At 50.9% G+C, this 26685-nt stretch overlaps 1 protein-coding gene across 8 annotated transcripts in view; it reads left to right on the top strand.

The window, feature by feature from the left end:
• LOC117362176 (CD99 antigen-like) overlaps positions 1 to 26685 on the top strand; it is a 161698-nt gene that overhangs the window by 63225 nt on the left and 71788 nt on the right. For all 8 annotated transcript variants that reach the window (XM_033948126.1, XM_033948124.1, XM_033948122.1 and 5 more), the window contains 2 exons: positions 6761 to 6796; positions 23651 to 23698. In XM_033948126.1, the coding sequence (XP_033804017.1) occupies positions 6761 to 6796; positions 23651 to 23698 (84 nt within the window). The remainder of the gene's footprint in view (positions 1 to 6760; positions 6797 to 23650; positions 23699 to 26685) is intronic.

Below are 26685 nucleotides of genomic sequence, written 5' to 3'. Positions count from 1 at the left end.
TGGTTGTGCGAGTGAAAGAAAGCTCCCGCCTCTTGCCTGGGCTGGGCCTTGAGCATCTGCGTATGCTCAAGGCCTTTTGGCTCTCGTTCTCTCGGAGAGAATGAGAGCTTGCACAGATGCTCAAGGCCCAGCCCAGGCAAGAGGCGGGAGCTTTCTTTCACTCGTACAACCAGCAGATGGGGTAAGGAGCATGTTTGGGAGGAAGGGCGGGAAGATGCCGCTTCCAGCACGGGGGTGCGATGAGGTTCTCGCGGGGGGGGGGCGTTCGCAGGGGGGGTTTGCGATGTCGGTTCGGGGGGTGCGATGCCGGTTAGAGCGGGGGGGAGGGGTTGATGGAGCAGCACTGGTAGCCTTGGGGGGGGGAGGAGGCGGTAGAACGAATCAAAGCGAGTTTCCATTCATTCGGTCGAGTAACTTGATTTATCCCAGGACAAGCAGGCATGATATTCTCACATGTGGGTGACGTCATCTACGGAGCCCCGGCGCGGACAGCTTTTCAAGCAAACTTGATTGAAGTTTCAAGTTTGCACACTGCACCACGCATGTGCATGCCTTCTCGCCCACTAGAGGGCGCATCCCACCTCGTGGTCCTCAGTTCAATTTTTTCCGCGGAGCAAGAAAGCCCTGTGGATCTGAGCTCCAGTGTTTTTGCCTTCTAGCTGCCGCGTTTTGTTTGGTTTCCCCATCGAATTAGTTCGCGGTGCTGTTTTTCTTTTCGGTTCCTTTCAAAAAAAAAAAAAAATAAATAAAAAAGTCTTTCGTTTTTCGTCGGGCTCCGGGGGCTCCCGGAAGCCGTGGCCGCGGGACGTCGGTACGTTCCCGGCCTTCTTCTTTTTCTTCGTGGATGTCCCGTCCTGTTACGGGATTCAAAAAGTGCAGCCGGTGTGAGAGGTTGCTTTCCATCACTGACCCTCACCGGTGGTGCATTGTCTGTCTTGGGCCCGAACATCCGACAGAGTCGTGTGATCGCTGTGCTACCTTCCAAAACAGGGCCCTCCGTCGCCGTAAGGCCAGAATGGCGGAATTGTTCGCCGTCGACGCGCCGCCTAAGGCCTCGACGTCGGCCTCGGCTTCGGCCCCGGCCTTGACCTCGGCCTCGGCGTCCTCGGGGGCCTCGGCCTCGCCTCGGCCCTCATCCTCGAAGGCGTCGTCAGTGAAGCAAGCTTCGAGTAAGTCCTCTGTTCCATCCCCTTCAGCAAAGAAGCCATCCTCGAGTCAGGCCAAGGCGGGTGGGTCGACCCCGGCCCCGCATCGGACCTCGACTCCGCACACCCCGAGGGAATACTCGAGACCGAGGTCGCCCTCCAGGGAGTGTGCCCCGGACTCGGAACTCCCCACCTTCGTGGGGATTCCGGCCTTCCAGGATCTCCTCCGAGCTCTGATCTCATCGGAGCTGTCGGGAGCCCTGGAAGTGTTGCAACGTGCTGCGGTTCCGGCGGCCTCGACCTCGGCCGGGGCGCCTTCGGTCTCGGAGGCCCCGGCCTCGGCTCCCTCGACCACGGGAGCCCCGGCCTCGGCGACCTCGGTCTCGGGTACTGTGGCCCCGTTCACCTCGGTCTCGGCCCCGCCCCGGACCTCGACCTCGGGGGAACCCCCTGAGCGGAGTGTAAGACCCAAAGAAAAGTTGCGCAGAGTGCGCCGCCTTTCCTCCTCTTCCTCCGGGTCTTCCAGGCACGCCTCGCCCTCGACGCGACCTCGGACGGGGCGTCGATCGAGGAAGTCTAAGCGGCCCCGAGGCTCGCCTCGGCGCGACCGTTCCTCGTCGTTCGGGGGCGAGGCGCTGCAGGTGTCGGAGTTGCGCCTCGACAACCCGAGGCTCCTCCGCTCACCTCGTGGGAAGTCTTCCCGGGCCGCCTCGCCGAGGAAACGGGAGAGTGTCCCACGAACCCCGGGGTCCTCACCCAAGGGTTCTGCGAGGAGGATAACTTCCCCTTCCCCCTCGAGGGCCCTCGAGAGGGGATCCTGGGATTCGGGATCTGTTAGGGATCCTCATTATTCCCATGAGGCCTCCCCCCTCTCCTCGGTGGGGCGGTCGAGAACCCCGTCTCCCCAGGCTAGGCCGTCCTCATTTTCATCCTTCGTTCAGGACATGGCCCAAGCCCTGGGGATTGACCTGATGGTAGGTTCTCGGTATTCCAAAGAATTTTTGGAGGAACAGGACCTCCCCACTCCTCCTAGAGAGGTGCCTAGACTCCCTCTCAACAGTGTCCTTCTGCAAACCTGGCTGAAGAACTTGTCAAACCCTCTTACAGTCACGTCTGTACCTTCAAAAATGGAATCGAAGTATAGGACGATTCCCCCTAAAGGGTTCGATAAGGCGCAGCTCTCACACCAGTCTCTTCTGGTGGAGTCTGCTCTTAAAAAATCACAGCCCTCACGGGTTTCTGCGGCGGTTCCACCAGGCAGGGAGGGGCGGACCCTGGACAAGTTTGGCCGTCGCCTCTATTCAAACTCCCTGATGGCCACCAGGGTTCTAAATTACGCCTTCACCTTTTCCTCCTATTTGCGTGGCATGGTGAAGGACCTTCCTCAATATCGAAACTCGTTACCGGACTCCCAAAGAGCAGGATTCGATAAGTTTATGTCCAACCTGTCTCAATTGCGGTTGTACCTATTCCATGCAGTGTACGACGCCTTTGAGCTGGTTTCGAGGGTGTCGGCCTTCGCAGTGGCCATGCGCCGCTTGGCCTGGCTTCGCACCCTCGACATGGACCCAAACCTGCAGGAACGCCTTGCGGACTTGCCTTGTGTGGGGTCCGAGTTATTTGACGAGTCATTGGATGCGGCAACCAAGCGCTTGTCGGAGCAGGAGCGCTCTCTAGCATCCCTGGTCCGCCCCAAACCTAGGCCCCCGCCGCAGAAACCCTTTCGGCCTCCGCCGCGTCGATACCCTCAGAAATCGACCCCGGCTTTCTCGAGACCGCCTCCGAGACGTCCGTCTCAGCGAGGCAGAGGGGGACAAACCCAAGCCCCGGCGCAGGGCCCTTCTAAGCCCGCGCCTTCCTTTTGACGGGCTGAGCGGACGGGGCGGGTTCCCCTCCGCACTTTCACAGGAACCCCTTCCTATCGGGGGCCGTCTTCGGTCCTTCCGGGAGGCATGGACCGGGATTACCTCAGACGCTTGGGTGCTCCGGATCGTCTCCGAGGGCTACTCGCTCAACTTTGTGTCCTCGCCACCGGACAGTCCCCCAAGCTTAGTCCCCTGCAACCGTTCGCAGCTACCGACCCTTATAACCGAAGCCAAAGCCCTCTTGAAGCTTCGGGCGGTCGAGCCGGTCCCCAAGGACCAGTGGGGTACGGGGTTTTACTCCCGCTACTTTTTGGTTCCAAAAAAGACCGGGGACCTGCGCCCCATACTGGACCTCAGGAAGCTCAACAAATTCCTGGCCCGGGAGAAGTTTCGAATGCTATCTCTCCCGGTTTTGTATCCTCTCTTGGAGGAAGGGGACTGGATGTGCTCCCTCGACCTGAAGGAAGCATACACCCATGTTCCGGTGCACCCCGCCTGCCGAAGATTCTTACGATTCCAGGTGGGGGACCTCCACCTCCAGTACAGGGTACTGCCCTTCGGTCTGGCCGCGTCCCCACGAGTATTCACGAAGTGCATGGTGGTGGTTGCGGCAGCCCTGAGGTCACGTGGACTCCATGTGTTCCCTTACCTGGACGATTGGCTCATCAAAGCCCCGACCAGGGAGGGGGTTATCTCAGCGACCCGACAGTCTATTGCCTTCCTGCAAACCCTCGGGTTCGAGATAAACTTTCCAAAGTCTCAGTTGAGGCCGACTCAGTCTCTTCAATTCATAGGTGCGGTGCTGGACACGGTGCGCCTGCGCTCCTACCTGCCGACCCAGCGGTTGGAAGCCTTGGTACGGATGAGCCGCCAGGTCTCTCAACTATCGAGGGTGTCGGCCAAGCACATGATGATGCTGCTGGGCCATATGGCCTCGACGGTACATGTCACGCCGTTTGCGAGGCTACATCTGAGGATCCCTCAGTGGACCCTCGCGTCCCAGTGGCGTCAGGAGTGCGACCCGGTGTCTCGCCTCATTTCGGTGACTCCGCCTTTGCGGAAATCGCTGCGTTGGTGGACAGACTCTTCAAATCTGTCCATGGGGCTACTGTTCCGCACTCCGCCTTTTCGCAAGGTCCTGACCACGGACTCCTCGGAGTACGCGTGGGGAGCCCATCTCGACGGTCTCCGCACGCAGGGCCTGTGGTCGGCAGAAGACCGTCGGTGTCATATCAACGTGCTAGAGCTGCGGGCCATCTTCCTAGCACTTCGAGCCTTCGTTCACATATTGCAGGACCAGGTGGTCCTCGTCCGCACGGACAATCAGGTGGCAATGTACTATGTGAACAAGCAGGGGGGAACGGGGTCTTGGCCCCTCTGCTCCGAGGCTCTTCGCCTTTGGGAGTGGGCGGTCTCCCGGAACATCTTCCTCCGGGCGGTCTACATCCAAGGAGAACGGAATTGCCTGGCGGACAAACTCAGTCGACTTCTGCAACCGCACGAGTGGACCCTACACTCAGCAGTTCTGCGCGAGGTTTTCGCTCGCTGGGGAACGCCACAGGTGGATCTGTTTGCCTCTCCGGAGACACACAAACTACCACTATATTGTTCTCGAATGTACTCGCGGGACCGTCTGGAAGCGGATGCCTTCCTACTCGACTGGCAAGGGAGGTTCCTGTATGCATTCCCCCCGTTCCCTCTGATCATGCGAACGTTGGTACACCTAAAATCGTCCACGGCCACGATGATTCTCATAGCACCTCGGTGGCCGCGTCAGCACTGGTTCTCCCTGCTACTCCAGCTCAGTGCCAGGGAGCCTCTCCCCCTGCCTGTCTCTCCTTCTCTGCTGTCTCAGAGTCAAGGATCCATGTTACATCCCAATCTGCAGTCATTGCACCTGACAGCTTGGTTTCTTGTTCCCTGACTCCTCCGGACCTGTCTCAATCGGTGAGGGAGGTGTTGGAAGCCTCCCGCAAGATCTCGACGAGGCTTTGCTATGCGCAGAAATGGACCAGGTTTTCCACCTGGTGTTCGTCTTTTCACCTGGATCCGGTATCAGTTCCGGTATCCTCGGTGTTGGACTATTTATTCCATCTGTCGCGCTCTGGCTTGAAAACCACTTCGGTGCGGGTTCATCTCAGTGCGATTTCTGCTTTCCACCAACCTCTGGATGGACGCCCTCTGTCTCTCCATCCCTTGGTGACACGCTTCATGAAAGGGTTACTCAGGGTTTGTCCCCCTCTTAAGCCTCCGTCTGTCGTGTGGAATTTGAATGTGGTCCTGGCTCAACTGATGAAACCCCCTTTTGAGCCACTCAACAAGTCCCTCTTGAAATTTCTGACTTGGAAGGCGGTGTTTCTGATCGCCCTCACCTCCGCCAGGCGGATTGGGGAGTTGCAAGCCTTGGTTGCGGACCCTCCTTTCACTGTCTTTCATCACGACAAGGTGGTTCTCCGCACCCACCCTAAGTTTTTACCTAAAGTTGTTTCTGACTTCCACCTCAATCAGTCCATTGTCCTTCCTGTGTTCTTCCCGAAGCCCCACTCCCATCCTGGCGAGACGGCGCTTCACACGCTTGACTGTAAGAGGGCGTTGGCATATTATCTTCAACGCACCAGGTCTCATCGGAAGGTCTCTCAATTGTTTTTGTCCTTCGATCCCAATCGATTAGGGCACCCAGTTTCCAAGCGCACTCTGTCTAACTGGTTGGCCGCTTGCATTTCCTTTTGCTACGCTCAGGCTGGCCTTCCTCCCCCGGGTCGAGTCACGGGGCACAAGGTCCGAGCAATGGCAGCTTCGATAGCCTTTCTCCGATCCACTCCGATGGAGGACATATGTAAGGCTGCCACTTGGTCTTCGGTTCATACATTCACCTCTCATTACTGTCTGGACACTCTATCCAGGAGTGACGGCCGGTTTGGCCAGTCAGTTTTGCAAAATCTGTTTTCCTAAATTGCCATCCTCCCACCTACCCTGTTTTGGTTAGCTTGGAGGTCACCCACATGTGAGAATATCATGCCTGCTTGTCCTGGGATAAAGCACAGTTACTTACCGTAACAGGTGTTATCCAGGGACAGCAGGCATATATTCTCACAACCCGCCCGCCTCCCCGGGGATGGCTTCCTTGCTAGTTATGGAACTGAGGACCACGAGGTGGGATGCGCCCTCTAGTGGGCGAGAAGGCATGCACATGCGTGGTGCAGTGTGCAAACTTGAAACTTCAATCAAGTTTGCTTGAAAAGCTGTCCGCGCCGGGGCTCCGTAGATGACGTCACCCACATGTGAGAATATATGCCTGCTGTCCCTGGATAACACCTGTTACGGTAAGTAACTGTGCTTTACGAGCATGCTTCTGGAACAAATTATGCTCGTAAACCAAGGTTCCACTGTACAGTGTTTGACATCATCAGTTCTCCATAGTTAAAAATTCTTATGAAAGAGAAATGTTTAATGGTTTATGGAAGGAAAAATGCAACAATTCTGTTTTAATATACAAAGCCAGACTATTCTAAATATGCTGTATACATTTGTAATGAGGCCTCTGCTCTGAAGGGAAGTTTAGTAAGGAATTTATTGGGAAAGACTTGCAAACAAACACTAATCTTGCGTTAGCTGCTTGTCCTTTTAGATGTCTTTATGGTAAGAGAAAACCAATTGTATAATTCCACTGGCATCACTAAATGAAGAAATCTGATTTTACCGTACAAATTCAGAGTGATATTTTACAACTTTTATTTTATAATCTTTCAGATGGCGGCTTTAACTTAGAAGATGCGTTTGGTGAAGGTAAGTATTTGTCAAATAAAACACAAAGGGGTAAATTCTAAATATGTTGCCTAAAAAAATCCGGCCGTGAAGAGGTTGCAGCTTGGCGCAATTCTATAAACCACCTTCAGAGTTAGATGCAGTTTATACAATCATGTGTAGTTGCCCGTCTGCGTGACTAACATTTAGGCGCAGGCATTTATGATGATGAAAGCCAGGTCTAAATGCCTGTGCCTAAGTTGTGCGTTGATCGGGCATATTCATAAGAACATAAGAATAACCTTACTGGGTCAGACCAACGGTCCATCAAGCCCAGTAGCTCGTTCTCACAGTGGCCAATCCAGGTCCCTAGTACCTGGCCCAAACCCAAGGAGTAGCAACATTCCAGCATTTCAAAGAATAGCAAGATTGTAGAATCCCAATGAGAGCAACATTCCAGAGCTGAGACTGTGATGTCATAATGCCTCATTCCACAGTACCTCAGAGCCAACGTCATCAGTGATGTTACAATGGCTTGATTGTCCTTTACTTGGCACATGTAAGAGCATAAGAACAGCCATACTGGGTCAGACCAATGGTCCATCAAGTCCAGTAGCCCTTTCTCTTGATGGCAATCCAGGTCATTAGTACCTGGCCCAAACCCAAGGAGTAGCAACATTCCAGCCTCTCAAAGAATAGCAGCATTACGGAACCCCAATGAGAGGGTCCCCGTCCCACCGTCCCCTTCACCGCCCCTTCACTGTCCCCGCAGCATCCATATAAGCCTCAGTACTGCAATATTTAGCTTATGCCTTCCTTATAAATCAAAGTTCTGGCTGCTGAACTAGAGAAAGAGATGTTCAGCTGGCAGGGCTTTGTTTATAAATTTTTATCTCTCAAAAAAACGAGGGTAATCAAATTATCAAAGGTGATATGTAATACTAGCTGATGCCCCGGCGTTGCACGGGTATTTAATTATAGCAATAACACTGTAAATGGATTCAAATAAAGATACTTTATAGTGGTGAATGAAATTATTTTTTTACAGCTTAATAAAAAGTACAATATTCAAATTATAATGTGAAATATTTGACAAAATGAATACAATACAACTAACGCAAAACGTGATTATAAACAACAATTTCCTTAGCAAAGCAGCAGATGAATCCAGAGACTATTGGGTATAGCTCACATCGACCAGCAGGTGGAGATAGAGAAACTGATTAACAGTTGGCTTTATAGCCTGGTGTTCCTCCTGTTGATTCAGTTTTGCTCTATCTCCCAGCAGGGGTGGAGCTAGCTCTCTAGCTCCTGGATCTTGGCTGGTTCCGGGTGAATTGGTGTTCCGTTGTATGCCTCTGTTGGGACTAGCTTTCTTCAGCAGGACAGGGGTGCCTGGCTGAGCGGTGCCGGCTTTGGGGGCTACACCTGGGCCCTCCCAGGTCCCTTCCCCACCCTCCCCTCCGGTGGATAGAGGGGTTTTCCTTGGACGCTGCAAGATTTTTCTTCATTCCAGTTAAAAAAAAACAAAAAAAAAAAACGTTCTTCCTGCCTGTGCTGAGCCGTGTCGATTTTTGAAGTCGGCTTTCAGTCTAATTACCAACTGTTACCTGGCGTCCGGTGGGGCGGTCGGAAAATCAGGGGGTGAGTGATTTCTTCTTGCTCTTTGTCGACGGTGTTCTGAGTGTCGTTTCCGATTGCCGGTTTGGATTGGGGGGAGGCGTTAGCGCGGCGACTTTCTTCGCGTGTACAAAAAAAAAAAAAAAGTTATTGGCCAGAACGAAGGATGGCGGCAGAGGCTAGTCAGCGGTGTTCGCGCTGTGGGAAGCGCAGAACACTGTCGGGCTTCTGCTCTGCCGGTTGTTCGGACACACCGGCAGAGGATGCGTTTTTGCAGGCGTGTGATGTCGCCATTTCCCGTGTCAGGGAAGCACGTTCAAGGTCCCCGGCTCTCGAGGTCGACTCGGGTTTGCTGCAGGGCTCGTCCACGACTGAGGGGACTTCAGCGGCGGTCGGGGAGCCGGGAGCGTTAAAAGGAGTCGCGGCTCCGCTCCCAGGCGCGGATCAGGGCGGTTCAGCATCGCTTAGGTCGGGCTCGTTCTCTCCAGAATTTATTATGCTGTTGCACCAGGCTTTCATGTTGCAGAGCTCTCAGCCTGCTCAGCCGGTGCCTGTGACCTGTCCGTCTCTTCCTGTGCCTTCTACTTCTTTTGTGAATTATAATAGTACAAGACCAACTGCGGGTGCTGTGGGGTCTCCAGGGCAGGCGCAAGTAGTGAAGAAACGCAGACTCGCGACCGCAGACGCAGATGATACGTTTCCAGTATCCCCTTTTTCTCTTCCTGAATCGTTAGAGGAAGGTGAAGTCTTGGATTGGGAAGCAGAGGATCCCCCGGGTCAGGAAGTGGATGACCCTTCCGCTCTCCGTCTCTTTCATAGAGAAGAGCTTTCTTCTTTAATTTCAAAGGCATTGCAAGGTTTAAACATCTCTCAGGAAGACACTAAGGTGTCTAGTAACCCCCTTATGGCAGGAACACGTAGGCCGCCTAAGTCCTTTCCGGTGCATGAAGCCATGCAGGAGCTGATCTCGGCACAATGGGATACGCCGGAGGCCAGTCTACGAGTGGCTAAGACCATGCGGCTCTTGTATCCGGTTGATCAGACCGAACTCGAGAAGTTTAGGTTGCCCAGGGTGGACGCTCTGGTAGCAGCGGTGACTAAAAAGACTACCTTGCCGGTGGAAGGGGGAGTTACACTGAAAGATGTACAGGATAGGAAGATTGAATCTTCACTGAAAATGTCTTTTGAGGTTGCTGCAGTTACCTTACAGGCTGCGATTTGCAGCTCTTATGCGGCGCGAGCGTGTCTGCAGTGGTCTCAAGGGATGGCGGATAATTTTTTGGAGTCTGGGGGTTCTGTCCCTTTGGAACTGGCTGATTTGGAGTCGGGTTTGGCTTATTTGGCAGACTCCTTATATGATATGATTCGGGCTTCTGCGAAGCAGATGGCCCTTTCGGTTGTTTCTCGCAGATCTTTGTGGCTCCGTCATTGGGCGGCAGATGCGGCATCCAAGCTTCGGCTTGTGAAACTCCCTTTTAAAGGGGGTTTATTGTTTGGAGAAGATCTAGATAAATTGGTGAAAGATTTTGGGGATACCAAAACACAGCGATTACCGGAAGATAGGCCTAGGCCTCCTTTAAAGTCCTTGTCGTCTAGAACACGTTTCAGGGAGGTGAGGAAGTACAGGTCCGGTAAACCTGTCTTCAGATCCGCATCTGGTTCTTTCTCTTCTTCGAGACCTAGGTTTCAGCAGAAGAGTTCCTTTCATACGACGAAACCCTCTTCAGGTCAGCCAGCACGTGCCCAGGCAAATCGCATTTCACAATGACGGGGTCTTGGCTCCCTCCGCCTTTCCCCTAGGGGGACGGCTGTCGGCGTTCTTAGCGGAGTGGGCCAAAATCACGTCAGATCAGTGGGTGTTGGGCATTATTCAAGAAGGGTACAAGTTAGAGTTCGCCTCGCCCGTCAGCGATTCTTTCTTGGTGTCCCCGTGCAATGGGGCGGCCAAGGGAGACTCGGTCCGCATTACTCTTCAGGTGCTGCTGGATCTGGGAGCGGTGGTGCCGGTGCCTCCGGAAGAGGTGGGGCACGGCATATATTCCCTTTACTTCATTGTTCCAAAAGGGGGGGGGGTCGTTCAGGCCGGTGCTGGACCTCAAAAGGGTCAACAGATTTCTCAGTGTTCGCCATTTCCGTATGGAGACGGTTCGCTCTGTTATTGCGGCAGTAAGGCCGGGAGAGTTCCTCACGTCCCTCGATCTCAAGGAAGCGTACCTCCATATTCCAATCTGGCCTCCGCATCAGAGGTATCTGCGGTTTGCGATTCTCGGCCAGCATTATCAATTTCGAGCAATGCCCTTTGGCCTTGCAACGGCTCCCCGCACCTTCTCCAAAGTGATGGTGGTTGTGGCAGCTTTTCTACGCAAGGAAGGAATTCGGGTTCACCCTTACTTAGACGACTGGTTGATCCGCGCCTCTTCCAGACAGGAGAGTTTGTCGGTAACTCAGAGAGTAATCTCTCTCCTGCAGTCGTTGGGGTGGATCGTCAACTTTCCCAAGAGTTCTCTGTCCCCGTCCCAGTCTTTGGTGCATCTGGGGGTGAGGTTCGACACTTGTCTGGGGAAAGTATTTCTACCCCGAGATCGGGGGGAGAAATTGCAGTCTCAGATTCGAAAACTGCTTGGGTCGCCCAGACCTCGGGTTTGGGATTATGTACAGGTTCTGGGCTCGATGGTGGCGACTCTGGAGGTGGTTCCCTGGGCTCGGTTCCACATGAGACCTTTACAACAGTCTCTCCTTTCTCGTTGGTCCCCGGCATCTCTGGACTACAATTTGCGTCTCCCATGGAGTCCTCGAGCGGCTCGCAGCATGATGTAGTGGCTTCACGAGTTGCATCTTTGGCGGGGAATGCCGTTAGCTACGCCGGAATGGGTTGTGATTACAACGGATGCCAGTCTTCTGGGCTGGGGGGCCCAGTGCCTGCAAGCTTCAGTGCGGGGGGTGTGGTACTCGGAGGAGGCCCAGTGGTCAATCAATTTGCTAGAGTTGAGAGCGATCAGACTTGCGCTGCGAGCTTTTCAGCCCCTGATTCAGGACCGTCCGACCAGGATCTTTTCGGATAGTGTCATGGCAGTGGCGTATATCAATCGTCAGGGGGGTACCCGGAGTCCTCAGTTGGCCTAAGAGACAATGAGGCTGTTTCGGTGGGCGGAGATGCATGTTCCGCTTCTATCAGCAGCGCACATCGCGGGTCACGAAAATGTGCAAGCGGACTTCCTCAGCAGAAATCTTCTAGATCCAGGCGAATGGGAGTTGTCTGCTCGAGCTTTCAATCTGCTAGTCCGTCGTTGGGGGCTGCTAGAGATGGATCTCATGGCCTCATCCCGCAATACAAAGCTGCTTCGATTCTTCAGCAGACGCAAGGAGAGGGGCTCGGAGGGGGTAGACGCATTAGCTCTCCCGTGGCCTCCAAATTCCCTTCTGTATGTATTTTCACCTTGGCCCATGATAGGTCGAGTATTACAACGCATCTCTCGCTTTCAGGGCAGAGTGATCCTGGTGGCTCCAGATTGGCCGCGTCGGCCATGGTACGCGGATCTGATTCAGCTATCAGCAGGCGATCGGGTAACGTTCCAGGTGACTCCGGACTTACTGACTCAGGGTCCAATCTCGATAGAAAATCCGGCCCAATTTGGTCTTATGGCCTGGCTATTGAACGGTCAAGGCTACGGAAGAGGGGCTATTCGGAACAGGTGATTGCCACTCTTCTTCAAGCTAAGAAAATTTCGACTTCGGCCTCCTATGCGAGAGTCTGGAGGATTTTTGAATCATGGTGCAGACGGCAGGGGATTGTGCCCTTCCGGGCATCTCTGTCGGCTGTTCTTGAATTTCTGCAGGAAGGCGTATCTAAAGGGTTAGCCTATAACTCGCTAAAGGTTCAGGTGGCGGCCATTGCCTGTTACAGGGGCCGGGTGTCTCGCTCGACGCTCGCTTCTCATCCGGACGTGGTCCGTTTCCTCAAAGGGGTTCGTCATTTCCGCCCTCCGGTAAAGCGAATTTGTCCAGCATGGAATCTTAAATTTGTTCTTAGAAGGTTGCAGGCGGCGCCTTTGAGCCTCTGTCGGCAGCAACATTGAAGGATGTCACGTTGAAAACAGTGTTTTTGGTGGCTATGGCTTCTGCAAGACGAGTGTCGGAGCTACAAGCGCTTTCTTGCAGGGAACCCTTTTTACGTTTTTCGGAGGCTGGAGTATCGGTACGGACTGTGCCGTCCTTCCTTCCAAAGGTGATTTCTTCATTCCATGTGAACCAGAGTTTATTCCTCCCATCTTTTCGGAAGGAGGATTGGGGTACACGGTTTTCGTCTTTGCGGCTGCTAGATGTACGACGGATAGTGCTACATTATTTGGGGGTGACTAACGATTTTCGTCGGTCAGATCATCTCTTTGTGTTATTCGCCGGCAAAAACAAGGGTATGGCTGCGTCTAAAGCGTCCATTGCTCGTTGGGTCAAAGAGACTATCGCTTCAGCTTATTTGTTGGCGGGGAAGCAAGTCCTGGAGCACCTTCGTGCTCATTCGACTCGAGCATTAGCTACGTCTTGGGCGGAGTCCGGTGGTTTGTCTCTGGAGGAAATTTGCCGGGCAGCCACTTGGTCGTCTGGGAATACCTTTTCGAAGCATTACCGTTTAGATGTAGCGGCCCGTGCGGAAGCATCTTTTGGCGCTACAGTGTTGGCAGAGGCGGCATTGTCTTCCCACCCAGTTTGAGTTTGCTTTGCTACATCCCACTAGTCTCTGGATTCATCTGCTGCTTTGCTAAAGAATGTAAAATTATGTTCTTACCTGTTAATTTTCTTTCCTTTATAAGCAGCAGATGAATCCAGAGCCCCTCCCCAGTGGACAGTTGGTCTGAGTGTTAGTTGGTCGTTTCAGTTGGGGAACGGTTGGTAATTGTCTTATTACATTTCTGAGTTACATATTTACTACTGGAATGAAGTTTTGTGGATGCTCATTCTCCTTTCTCGGGATGCTTGGGCAAGATGCATAACTGAATCAACAGGAGGAACACCAGGCTATAAAGCCAACTGTTAATCAGTTTCTCTATCTCCACCTGCTGGTCGATGTGAGCTATACCCACTAGTCTCTGGATTCATCTGCTACTTATAAAGGAAAGAAAATTAACAGGTAAGAACATAATTTTACATTTAGTTTCACCTCCTGGAGCAAGAACATATAAATTCTTGCATGAACCCACCCTTGAGCAAGCAACATAGAGTTGTGGGCCGCGAGACCCCCCAGAACATATCACCCCAGGTAGTGAGGGATCTGCATACCAAGTTTCGTTCAAATCGGTCAAGCCGTTTTTGAATTACTGTGAGAATGGCAGCTTTTTACATTTTTTCCATTGACATGAATGGGTGAAATCTGATTTTCTGTTTGTAGCTCCGCCCACGTGTGCAGATGGGCCGCGAGACCCCCAGAACATATCACCCCAGGTAGTGAGGGATCTGCATACCAAGTTTCGTTCAAATCGGTCAAGCCGTTTTTGAATTACTGTGAGCATAGCAACTTTTTACATTTTTTCCATTGACATGAATGAGTGAAATCAGATTTTCTGTTTGTAGCTCCGCCCACGTGTGCAGGTGGGCCGCGAGACCCCCAGAACATATCATCCCAGGTAGTGAGGGATCTGCATACCAAGTTTCGTTCAATTCGGTCAAACTGTTTTTGCGTGATCGCGGCACATACACACATACATACCTCCGATTTTATATATACAGTGGTGCCTCGCATAACGGACGCCTCGCACAGCGAACGCTGCGCACAACGAACTTTATGTCTTGATTCGTACAACGAACTTCGTTTCACACAACGAAGTCGCCCGAGCTGCATCCTTCCGCGCAGGCACTGCGCTTAACTGCCCTCTCTCCGCCTGGCTCCCTCTTGCCCCCCCCGACTCCCCGACACGATCGGGGCAAGAGGGAGCCCAAGCCCTCTTGCCCCCCCGACTCCCCGACACGATCGGGGCAAGAGGGAGCTCAAGCCCTCTTGCCCCCCCGACTCCCCGACACGATCGGGGCAAGAGGGAGCCCAAGCCCTCTTGCCCCCCCGACTCCCCGACACGATCGGGGCAAGAGGGAGCTCAAGCCCTCTTGCCCCCCGACTCCCCGACACGATCGGGGCAAGAGGGAGCTCAAGCCCTCTTGCCCCCCCGACTCCCCGACACGATCGGGGCAAGAGGGAGCCCAAGCCCTCTTGCCCCCCCGACTCCCCGACACGATCGGGGCAAGAGGGAGCCCAAGCCCTCTTGCCCCCCCGACTCCCCGACACGATCGGGGCAAGAGGGAGCCCAAGCCCTCTTGCCCCCCCGACTCCCCGACACGATCGGGGCAAGAGGGAGCTCAAGCCCTCTTGCCCCCCGACTCCCCGACACGATCGGGGCAAGAGGGAGCTCAAGCCCTCTTGCCCCCCCGACTCCCCGACACGATCGGGGCAAGAGGGAGCCCAAGCCCTCTTGCCCCCCCGACTCCCCGACACGATCGGGCCAGGAGGGAGCCCAAGTCCTCCTGGCCACGGCGACCCCCTAACCCCACCCTGCACTACATTACGGGCAGGAGGGATCCCAGGCCCTCCTGCCCTCGACGCAACCCCCCCCTCCCCCCCAACGACCGCCCCCCCCAAGAACCTCCGACCGCCCCCCAGCCGACCCGCGACCCCCCTGGCCGACCCCCACGACACCCCCAACCCCCTTCCCCGTACCTTTCTGTAGTTGGCCGGACAGACGGGAGCCAAACCCGCCTGTCCGGCAGGCAGCCAACGACGGAATGAGGCCGGATTGGCCCATCCGTCCCAAAGCTCCGCCTACTGGTGGGGCCTAAGGCGCCTGGGCCAATCAGAATAGGCCCGGGAGCCTTAGGTCCCTCCTGGGGGCGGGGCCTGAGGCACATGGGCCCAACCCGACCATGTGCCTCAGGCCCTGCCCCCAGGAGGGACCTAAGGCTCCCGGGCCTCTTCTGATTGGCCCAGGCGCCTTAGGCCCCACCAGTAGGCGGAGCTTTGGGACGGATGGGCCAATCCGGCCTCATTCCGTCGTTGGCTGCCTGCCGGACAGGCGGGTTTGGCTCCCGTCTGTCCGGCCAACTACAGAAAGGTACGGGGAAGGGGGTTGGGGGTGTCGTGGGGGTCGGCCAGGGGGGTCGCGGGTCGGCTGGGGGGCGGTCGGAGGTTCTTGGGGGGGGCGGTCGTTGGGGGGAGGGGGGGTTTGCGTCGAGGGCAGGAGGGCCTGGGATCCCTCCTGCCCGTAATGTAGTGCAGGGTGGGGTTAGGGGGTCGCCGTGGCCAGGAGGACTTGGGCTCCCTCCTGGCCCGATATTGTCGGGGAGTTGGGGAATCGGCGGGGCAAGAGGGCTTGGGCTCCCTCTTGCCCCGATCGTGTCGGGGAGTCGGGGGGCAAGAGGGCTTGGGCTCCCTCTTGCCCCGATCGTGTCGGGGAGTCGGGGGGGGGGGCAAGAGGGCTTGGGCTCCCTCTTGCCCCGATCGTGTCGGGGAGTCGGGGGGGCAAGAGGGCTTGGGCTCCCTCTTGCCCCGATCGTGTCGGGGAGTCGGGGGGCAAGAGGGCTTGGGCTCCCTCTTGCCCCGATCGTGTCGGGGGTGCCAGGGACCACACGGAGTCACCCACCGTACCACCCGATTCGGGTAAGCGCAGGTATCGGTGGGTGGCTTATTTGCGGGGGGGTGCCTTATTTTACATTTTTTTCTAAAAAGGGGGGGCTGTCTTATTTGATGGCCCTGCCTTATCATCGGGGAAACACGGTAGAAAAAAAAAAAAAAATGAACAGTTAAGTCCCAGTTTTTGCCGCTGAGACTCTGCCCTCTCTCACTGTAAAATTAGACTCTACTTAGTCTGTCTTTAAATTTAAAAAATGTGTGTTGTTTTAAAAAACAATTATGTTTTTAGATGTATCTAAATAAAAATAATAACCAAAAATTTATCTTTTTTTATGTCATCTTAGCATATTTTATGCTGCAGAACGAATTATTTTTTTTTACATGTATTCTTATGGGAAAACGCGTTTCACATAACGAACGTTTCGCATAACAAACTTGCTCCTGGAACCAATTAAGTTCGTTGTGTGAGGCACCACTGTATATAGATAGATAGATATGCACTATCATTGATCGCCTAAAAACATTTTATAAGTCTCAAAATATGTTCAATTCACGAATATGACTTATACAAAGTGAACATTCAGACCCACAACTTTATCCCAGTGAACAAAGATCACCGAGTAGCTGTGCAGAGAGACCATCATAATGTTCACAGTCTCACCCACCAGAACCAGTACAGAGCATACAATAAACCAAATCTGTGTAGAAAAAAACAGTAATGACTTATCTTGGTTTATGGTGGGAAACAATCAACAGTTGCTCCGGGCACCTCCTTAAAGTTACAACAACATGCAAACAGATTCACCGACCGGGGGGTCAGTGAATCTGTTTGCATGTTGTTGTAACTTTAAGGAGGTGACCGGAGCAGCTGTTGATTGTTTCCCACCATAAACCAAGATAAGTCATTACTGTTTTTTTCTACACAGATTTGGTTTTTTGTATGCTCTGTACTGGTTCTGGTAGGTGAGACTGTGAACATTATGATGGTCTCTCTGCACAGCTACTCAGTGATCTTTGTTCACTGGGATAAAGTTGTGGGTCTGAATGTTCACTTTGTATAAGTCATATTCGTGAATTGAACATATTTTGAGACTTATAAAATATTTTTAGGTGATCAATGATAGTGCATATAAATTTTCATCAACACAACTAATATACTACTTTATACTAAAGCAAAAAAAAAAAAAAAGAAAATAAATATAATTTTTTTTCTACCTTTGTTGTCTGGTTTCTGCTTTACTCATCTTCTCATTCAATTCCTTCCATCCACTGTGTGTCTTCTTTCTGCATCTTCCATTTGCTCGGTTACTGTGCCTCTCCCTTCACCCCCCCAATTGGTCTGGCACCCATCTTCTTCCCTCTGCTCCCCCATAGTCTGGCATCTGTCTTCTTCCCTTCCAGTGTCTTCTCCCCACTCTATCTTCCACAGTTCCCTTCAGGGTCTGTTCCTCTCCACCCTCCTTCAATGTCTGTTCTATTCCTTTCTACCACCATACTTCCCTCCCTTCTTCACCATCTGTTCCTTTCTACTACCCTTCAGCTCCTCTCGCGCAGCTATCTACCTCCCTCCCTCCCTCTTACTTTCGTGGCACATTACAATGTAATTTGTGCAAGCCGCTGGAGCCTGCGAGCTCGGTCCCTAAACAATCTCGCGTCTGTGTTCCTATTTTCCCCATTTCTAATATCTCCCCTATGTATCTGGCATTGCCCCCCCTGTGTCCATATTAGAGAGTTGCGCGGGGACAGAAATCCCACCCGTCCCCGTGAGGAATCCCTCCGTCCCCACCCGTCCCCGTGAGGAATCCCTCCGTCCCCGTCAGGAATCCCTCCGTCCCCACCCGTCCCCGCGAGGAATCCCTCCGTCCCCACCCGTCCCCGCGAGGAATCCCCTCCGTCCCCACCCGTCCCCACGAGGAATCCCCTCCGTCCCCGCAAGGAATCCCCTCCGTCACCACCCTTCCCTATAAACTTCAGAAATAGTTATTTTATTTAATTATGCTACTGAATTAAAGGCTCTGGTAGAGACCCATTTACAAATAAGCAAAGAGACTTTACTAATTTGGAAAAATTAATTGGGAAGAATACATACTTTGTAAATGGGTTTCTACCAGAACCTCTAATGTAAATATAAAATATAAATACTCAGCTGATGAGAACCCACAAACTGTCAGCTGAGGACTTCCTTTGCAATTGGCCGGGGGTCCCTTTTGCCAAGCTTGGCAGGCAGCAGTAGCGTCCCTGAGTCACAGATGCTGGCACCTCAGTGGCTCATGGATGCTGCCAGCGACTGCTGCGCTTGGTGGAGGAGAGTTCTGGCCATCTCTAGAGGAGGTCCTCTGCTGGCGGTGCTTGGGGATCCCCACCAGTCACAGCAAGGGTCAACAAGTACTTCAACACTGTAGAAATAAAACCAGAAATGCATTTCCTTTTCTTTTGAACACAATACAAAGACATCTGCCATATACATTTCCCAAAGCTAACATATTTTAGTCAATAAATTCCGTTTTTTACCTTTGTTGTCTGGAGACTTATTTTTCCATAAAGTTGGTCCCAGTTTCTTTTTTCCGCTTTCCCATCTTCTGTAAATTCTTCTGTTGCTGTCCATTGGTTCCCCCTACCATGGTCCAGCATTTATCTCTTTCTCATCTTTCGTGCCTGCCCACCAGCCCCACGCCCAACATTTCTCCTTCTATCACCCCTCTCCAGCATTATGCCACATCTCTCCCTCCATTCCCTTCACCACTGTCCAATATTCCTCCCTCTTGCATCCCTTTCAATCTGCCCCATTGTTCCCTTGCCACATTTCTCACTCATCTTTTTCTTCCCTATCATATTCTGTACCTTCCTCCCTACGACCAAAAATTCTCCTCTTTCTTCCATTTGCCGTGTGTACACAACCATCTCTCTTTCCCGCTCATTGACACACCCACACCCAATTCTCCCTTTCTATTCCCTCCCCCACCTCAGCATCTCTTTCCCTCCTTTCCTCTCTCCCCAGTTCATGACTTCTGTGTCCAAAAATGAACTCCCTTCCACCACTTCATTCGAGTCCAGATAACAGCAGGGGTTGGAGGCAGCCTGCAGCAAGCCATATGTAGCCGACCCAGAAGTCTTCCCCCGAAGTCAGAGCTGACATCAGAGGGAAGGCTTTGCATCAGTCTGGCGGCGGCTGAGATGTCAGGTGGGAAGGGGTAGATACTGGATGTAGGAGGTGAGAGGAGATGAGCTCAGCACGTACACAGATGAAAGCCTTGCTTGCTGATTGGTCCGGCGGCACGGTGGGGCGGGGCCGCCGGACCAATCAGCAAGCAAGGCTTTCATCTGTGTACGTGCTGAGCTCACTGCTCAGCATGGCTATTTCCTGCCGCGATGCCGGACTTGTAAGCTGCATGCCTGCATCGCCAAAATTTAGGTAGGCTGTTTTCATCCCCGTGGGAGTCCCGTGGGCCAGGCGGCGTCCCCGTGGGAGTCCTGTGGGTCAGGGGGGCATCCCCGTGGGCCAGGGGGCGTCCCCGTGGGCCAGGGGGGGAACCCGCGGGATCCCCGCGATCCCCGTTCCCGTGCAGACCTCTAGTCCATATACCATCCCCATGGCATGTTTGTCCCCTTTATGTCTCTGTCCCTATGCCCCCATGCACATAATTTCCTCTGTTTCTGTTACCTTCCTGTGTCCAGATTTTCCCTCTCTTCCTCTTCCACACCAATGTGTCTCTTCTCTTCAACCCCATCTAGCATTTTTCCCTCTTTCTTTCCCCCCTCCCCCGCTTCCAGCATCTGGCTCACCTGCCTGTCCTCCCCTTTCTTTCCTGCTGTGGGTTTCTTTCTTTCCCTCTTCATCCCCTTGGCCCAGAATCTCTTTCCCTTTCATTCCCTCCTTCCTAATGTGAGCTGGGTATACGCGCGGTCCAGCAGCCCCCTCCCGCCCGATTGCAGCGTTAAGTCAACTCCCTCCCTCCACCTCACCTTAGATGCCGAGTTTGCCAGCTTTCTTTTTCGCCCAGCCGTACACTTTCAAAAAGCCGCGTACGCGCGGCTGCTCTGTTATTAACGATCTGGAAACGGGGACAAAATGTGAGGTTATCAAATTTGCTGATGACACCAAACTCTGCAGCAGGGTTAGAAACACGGAAGACTGTGAAGACCTACAAAAGGACCTAACGAGACTGGAAGACTGGGCAAAAAAGTGGCAAATGAGTTTTAACATGGAGAAATGCAAGGTCATGCATGTAGGGAAAAAGAACCCGATGTTCAACTACAAAATGGGGGGAACACTGCTAGGGGTGAATAACCTGGAAAGGGACTTGGGGGTGATGGTCGACTCATCACTGAAACCATCGGCGCAATGTGCGACAGCCTCAAAGAAAGCAAACAGAATGCTGGGCATCATCAAAAAGGGTATCACAACCCGGACGAAGGAAGTCATCATGCCGCTGTATCGCGCAATGGTGCGCCCGCACCTGGAGTACTGTGTTCAATACTGGTCGCCGTACCTCAAGAAGGACATGGCGGTACTCGAGGGAGTGCAGAGGAGGGCGACTAAGCTGATAAAAGGTATGGAAAATTTTCCATACGCTGACAGGTTAAAAATGCTGGGGCTGTTCTCCCTGGAGAAGAGGAGACTTAGAGGGGACATGATAGAAACCTTCAAGATCCTTAAGGGCATAGAGAGAGTAAATAAGGACAGATTCTTCAAACTGAGAGGAGCCACAAGCACTAGGGGTCACTCGGAGAAATTGAAAGGGGACAGGTTTAGAACAAATGCTAGAAAATTCTTTTTTACGCAGAGGGTGGTGGACACATGGAACGCGCTTCCGGAGGAAGTGATAGGCCAGAACTCTGTACAGGGGTTCAAGAAGGGTTTGGATAGGTTCCTGGAGGATAAAGGGATAGAGGGGTACAGATAGAACTTGAGGTAGGTTATAAAAGTGGTCAGAAACCACTTCACAGGTCGCAGACCTGATGGGCCGCCGCGGGAGCGGACCGCTGGGTGAGATGGACCTCGGTCTGACTCAGTGGAGGCAACTTCTTATGTTCTTATGTTCAATGTTCTCCTCTGACGCAACCGGAAACAGAAGTTGCAGGACAGGAGAAGATTGATTAACTCCAGCAACCGCGTGTGCGCAGCTTTTTGAAAGCATGCGGCAGGGCGAAAAAGAAAGCCGGCAAACTCTGCATATAAGGTGAGGTGGAGGGAGGGAAATGGTGGAACGCTGCGATCGGGCGGGTGGGGCTGATGGACCGCGCAAACCGTGATTGCCTCACTGCGGAGACAAGACCATTCACCGCTCCACGGGGCGGTGAATGGCCTTGTCACCGTCCCCGCAAAGACCACTATTTTTTCTTCCCTGTTTCTGCGGGTTACCCGCAGCTACTCGCGGCTAGTCGCAAGTAACAACCACCATTTCATTCTCTAATTGTGATGTCATAATGCCTCATTCCATAGTGCCTCAGAGCCAACCTCATCAGTGATGTTACAATGGCTTAATTATCCTATACTTGGCACATGTAAGAGCATAAGAACAGCCATACTGGGTCAGACCAATGGTCCATCAAGTCCAGTAGCCCATTCTCTCGGTGGCAATCCAAGTCACTAGTACCTGGCCAAAACCTAAGAAGTAGCAATATCCATGCAGTGGCTTCCCCCATGTCTTTCTCAATAACAGACTATGGACTTTTCCTCCAGGAACTTGTCCAAACCTTTCTTAAAACCAGCTATGCTATGCGCTCTTACCACATCCTCTGGCAACGCGTTCCTGAGCTTAACTATTCTCTGAGCGGGGGAAAAAAAAATTAATATAGTACATGTCCCATGATTCTCAATAAATATATGATGATGATAATGTGGCACTCCTGTGACTTGATTTAACAAACTTAAAAGTCCTAATTACCAGTAATGCTGAACATCAAACAGCTGTACAAAATATTTATCTGGAACAGATGATCATCAGCCTGAGATTCCCTCGATGAGTCCATAACGCTCCCCTTAAAATGTCCGATGCTGTAGGTTTTGCCGATCTGGCTGCCTCAGGGTCTTGGGTGAGCTAAATGCTGTTACCATACTGAAGCCGGAGAAATCATACTAAAAGTGCAGCTTCAACAGTCTTTTACTGCAAAATGGCGACTTTAACAGCTCCTGGTAAAAAGGGAACTTCTATGAATGATGTCATTTAAAAAAAAAAAAAAAAACCCTGGTTCTTTATATATATTTTTTGACTCTATGATTGGCTTATATTTGTTTATGATTGGCAGTTATTGGCATTGATTGGCTTGTTAAACAGTTAAGTCGCATGAATAAATCTGCAGTTGGGCCCAAGAATCTGGCCAAATTTGTCTGATAGATACTAAGATGCTGGTTGTAGAAAGAACCAGATCCCCCACCCCAAAGTCTTGAAAAAAAAAAATCATACCGGTTTGGGAGTTGGGGGGGGGGGGGGAGCTTTCTGGTGAAAATACTGTAAAACCTTGGTTTGCGAGCATAATTCATTCCAGAAGCATGCTTGTAATCAAAGCACTCGTATATCAAAGTGAATTTCCCCATAGGAAATAATGGAAACTCAGATGATTCGTTCCACAACCCAAAAACATGAATACAAAATTCTATACGTACTTGTATTGCAAGACTTAACTAATTTAGAACAGTCACTAGACTCCTGCAGCATCAGAGAGAAAAGAACCATTGGTACAGTTGTGATGATGTGAGGCGTGTATACTGTATGTACTCGTATTGCAAGACTTTGCTCATTTAGAACAGTCGCTACACTCCTGCAGCATCAGAGAGAGAAGAACCATCGGCTCAGTTGTGATGATGTGACGCGTGTATACTGTATGTACTTGTATTGCAAGACATTGCTTGTATATCAAATCAAAATTTAATAAAATGTTTTGCTTGTCTTGCAAAACACTTGCAAACCAAGTTACTTGCAATCCAAGGTTTTACTGTAATTCTGTTTCAGGAATCAAATCTTGTTTCACTTGATAGAAAACTGAGTTAATGGACCTCTCAGTAAATGTTATTGCTGAGGTTGACTGCAGAGGTGGGCGCACAAAAATTCTGTGGTGTTTCAGGCCAAAATATACAGTTTCCTCAAAATCCTTTCCCTGAGCACACAGACCAGTATAAGGGTCCCCTGAAAGCCTGGCAGTTAAACTGAATTAAAATATCTACAATAACAGAGCTATAAATATAATGAGGCAGATTGCTCAAATGGACTAAGTAAGATGGCACACATTCATAGAAAGTATGGTGGTTCTCAGTGATTGGAGCTTCAATGGAATTCCCCTCTTGCTAACGAGAACACCAAGGGGGAGGCATGGATTTGTATAAAAAGTATGTTCAAGAGACACAATAGCAAATTCAAGGAAATTTGGGGCCCGTTAAAATATTGTAAGATATAAATGTGTATTATTAACATTATTTCCCTTTGTTTTATGAAAGATTGTGATACGCATCCAGGAGGGATCGGGGATGGTTAGGGTGGGGGGGGGGCTAATACAAATCTATATAATTTGTTGGAATAGAGTGCAGTATGTTATATTACTTAATTGTTCATTTGTTTGCACTATGTATTTGATTTCAAAACGAATAAAGAATATTTTTTTAAAAAAATATGTCCATTCCTAGGTTTAAGTACTACTCACTATCTTTCTGTACTTTTTCTTCTAAACAGAAACGAAAACACTTCCACCAAAACCTAAACCTAAACCAGGAGGAGCAGGTAAATATTTATATTTTAATTGTAGTGGGCAGAGGTACTTTCATGATGCCAATAATATTTTACAAGTCGCTGATAGAGCAGTCAAGCTGATAGTACTTACTATTGAGTGTATATAAATCAGTTGGCTCCCAGTAGTGCTGCCCAATTTGCCGATTTGAATTGATTCACTTCAGTGAATTGAATTGATTTTTGTTTAAAAAAAAAATGGACTTACTGATTCAGTGAGTTCTGCCATACCTCCAGGTCTCCTAAAGCAGTAGCAGTGGTGGCTGGCAAGCAGAGGCTGGAAGGAGGGTTGGAAAGCTGTTGCACAGGAGGATGAGAGGGAGGAAAGCTGCTGTACAAGGATGCAAGGAGAGATGAATAATTGTTGGAAAAGGGGTGGAGGAGAGGAAGGGAGAGATGCAACAGAGGTAGAAAGGGGTGATAAGGGATAAATCCTGCATATGGTGGAGGGGAGAAAAATATGCATGGAGAAGAGAGGGAGAAATGTTGGACATAGGGTGGGGGGAAGGGAGAGATGGTACATATGGAGAGAGAAAGAAATGTTGCACATGATAATAGAGGGGATGAAGGGAGAGATGCTTCATGGAGGAGATTAGAGAGGTTTGACACAGGGCACAAGGCAGGGAGAGAGAAATAGTAGACAGTGGGAAAGGAACAGAAATGTTGGCTATGACAATGGAAGGGAAGGTACAGCGATGGAAGATGAATGGTGAGCATGGAGAAAGAAGACAACATCAAATGGGCAGGAGACCCTGGAGAGCAAGTCAACAGAAGACGAACAGAAACTAGAGCCTGGGACCAACATGATTTGAATAATAAAATGACCAGACAACAAAAGATAGAAAAAAAAAAAAAAATTATTTTCTCTTATGATTACAATATGTCAGATTTGCAATGTGTATCCTGCCAGAGCTGGTGAACAGTGAGCGTGAGCTAGGACCTAACAGAGAGAGGAAAAGTCTCTTGTTTACACCACAGCACCCTGGGGGTGGGTGAAGCGGCTACAAAATAAACCCGCCATGAAAGTGAATCGAAAAATCAATTCAATAAATCAAATTGAAATGAATCAAAAAATTTTTCCCTGAATTGGGAAGCATTAGCTCCCAAGACAGGTCTGGGAACCACTGGTCTATATATTTTCAGAAGTAATAAAGAAACCTAAATATCGTTTTCTATTGCTTCTTCCATTTGTGAAGCCTCTCTGACACATCTTTGTTGCTGTTACTAAGATTGTCTATCTGGCATTGTTCTGTGGCCACTTAACATTATGGCCCTTATTAATCCTGTTATGGTTTTTCATATTAATAAATGACGTTGATGTACATTACCTACAAAATCACTGCAATAGTGGCAGGAGTGGAATGGGGATGTCTCTCCCCATTACAGAAGAGATAACCATATAGGGTAAGTCAGCGTCGGCCGTCATTTAAATGTGTAGTTCTCTACTATGCAGTAACACTTTTTTGTAGGTTCTCTAGATGCGCTCAGCTCCAAGAAGAGACATAGGCCAAGCCATGATTTATGATTATCCTATCCTGATGCACTATGGGAAATATTGTGCTGAGTTCATTGGTTTCAATCGGAGGCTACAACTATCTGTAATAGCAGGCAAGGGGTGGCCACCACTGAGCATGCTCACTTTCTTCTTCCTCCCACCCTCACACTGTTATATAAGGATGGTTACAGAGGGCCAGCTCCAGGAGCTGTGGTAGCTTGAGCCCAGATGTCGCTCTAGGACTCTCATCTGCTACTCCCTGCATCTGCTCCCTTTCAGCAAGCCAGAGCTGCGCATATGCAACAGCTCCTTTCCAGTGAGGGCATCCTTCCAGCCTGGTTCCCTCCTGCTCACCACCCACCTGCCTGCATCAGCTCCCTTCCAGCCAGTTTTCTACTTGTCTGCCTATCTGCATGTGCCTTAAACCTTTAATTATGCCAACAGCAGCACAGGGAGGAAGGCACAGCATTAGGAGCAGAGGAGCCTGCTCTCAATGCTGTGAAGAATGAGCAGGTTAGGTAAACATGGCACCCGTGGGCCCTTTCTTTGGGGATGCTCTGGGGAAGCTATTTACTTTCATTGTACCTAAACTATTATTCAGTAGTTTGCTCAGATCCTGTCTGGACATTGCTCAAATCCTGTCTGGACATTGAACTTCTATGAGTGAATGTTCTGCATTCACTCATAGAAGTTCAGATAGGATTTGGTTGAACAAACTAAATTTTTTCTACTGAATAATAGTTTAGATGTTCCTATTTTTGACATGATATTACCTTGGTTAAATAAAATGTTTAGACTTAAAAAGCTGTGTCATTGAAAGTGAATCGAATCAAAAAATCGATTCAACAGGGTGAATCAAAATATTTTTCTCTGACTCGGGCAGCACTACTGCATACTAGCTATTTAAAACACATAACACCATTGATCAACATGAGCCGCTTCTTAAAATGAGTGGCCAATCATTCCATGCTGTATGGGAGGCTAAGGATCTCATTTTCAAGGCACCTGGGCCAGAGTTTTAAGCCCTTCCCAGTACATCCAGGATGCTGCAGGAGGGGGAAGATGCCATTTTGAAGAGGCAGGGGCTGCTGGCAGGAGGGCGTGCCTATGCCCACCTGACACATTGTTATCTAAAAGGTACGGGGTTGTGGGAGGATGTCAGGGGTTCGCAGGAACCCCGGTAGCAGGAGGGAGTGGGCATCCCTCCTGCTGCTCTTTAAAGGTGAGGGTGGGGGTCTAGGTGGTTGAGGCAGGAGGGAGTGGGCTTTCCTTCTGCTGGTTTTTGGGATTTTTGTTGTTGGGTTTTTTTTTGTGTGTTTTTTTTTAAAGTTCGGGGTGGGGGGATTGATGTTCCCAGCATGAGTTAAAAAAATGGGCGCCCATTTAAAAAAAAAAAAAAAAAGCGCCTAGTCTTCCTGCCCTGAACAGCTGAGTGGCAGGAAGCTGCTTCAGCACTTTACCTACCACTCAGCTGTTTGGGACTTCC

This window comes from Geotrypetes seraphini, chromosome 6 (assembly GCF_902459505.1).
Source record: "Geotrypetes seraphini chromosome 6, aGeoSer1.1, whole genome shotgun sequence".
Classification (NCBI taxonomy): Eukaryota; Metazoa; Chordata; class Amphibia; order Gymnophiona; family Dermophiidae; genus Geotrypetes; species Geotrypetes seraphini.
This window is presented reverse-complemented; position numbering and strand designations above follow the sequence as displayed.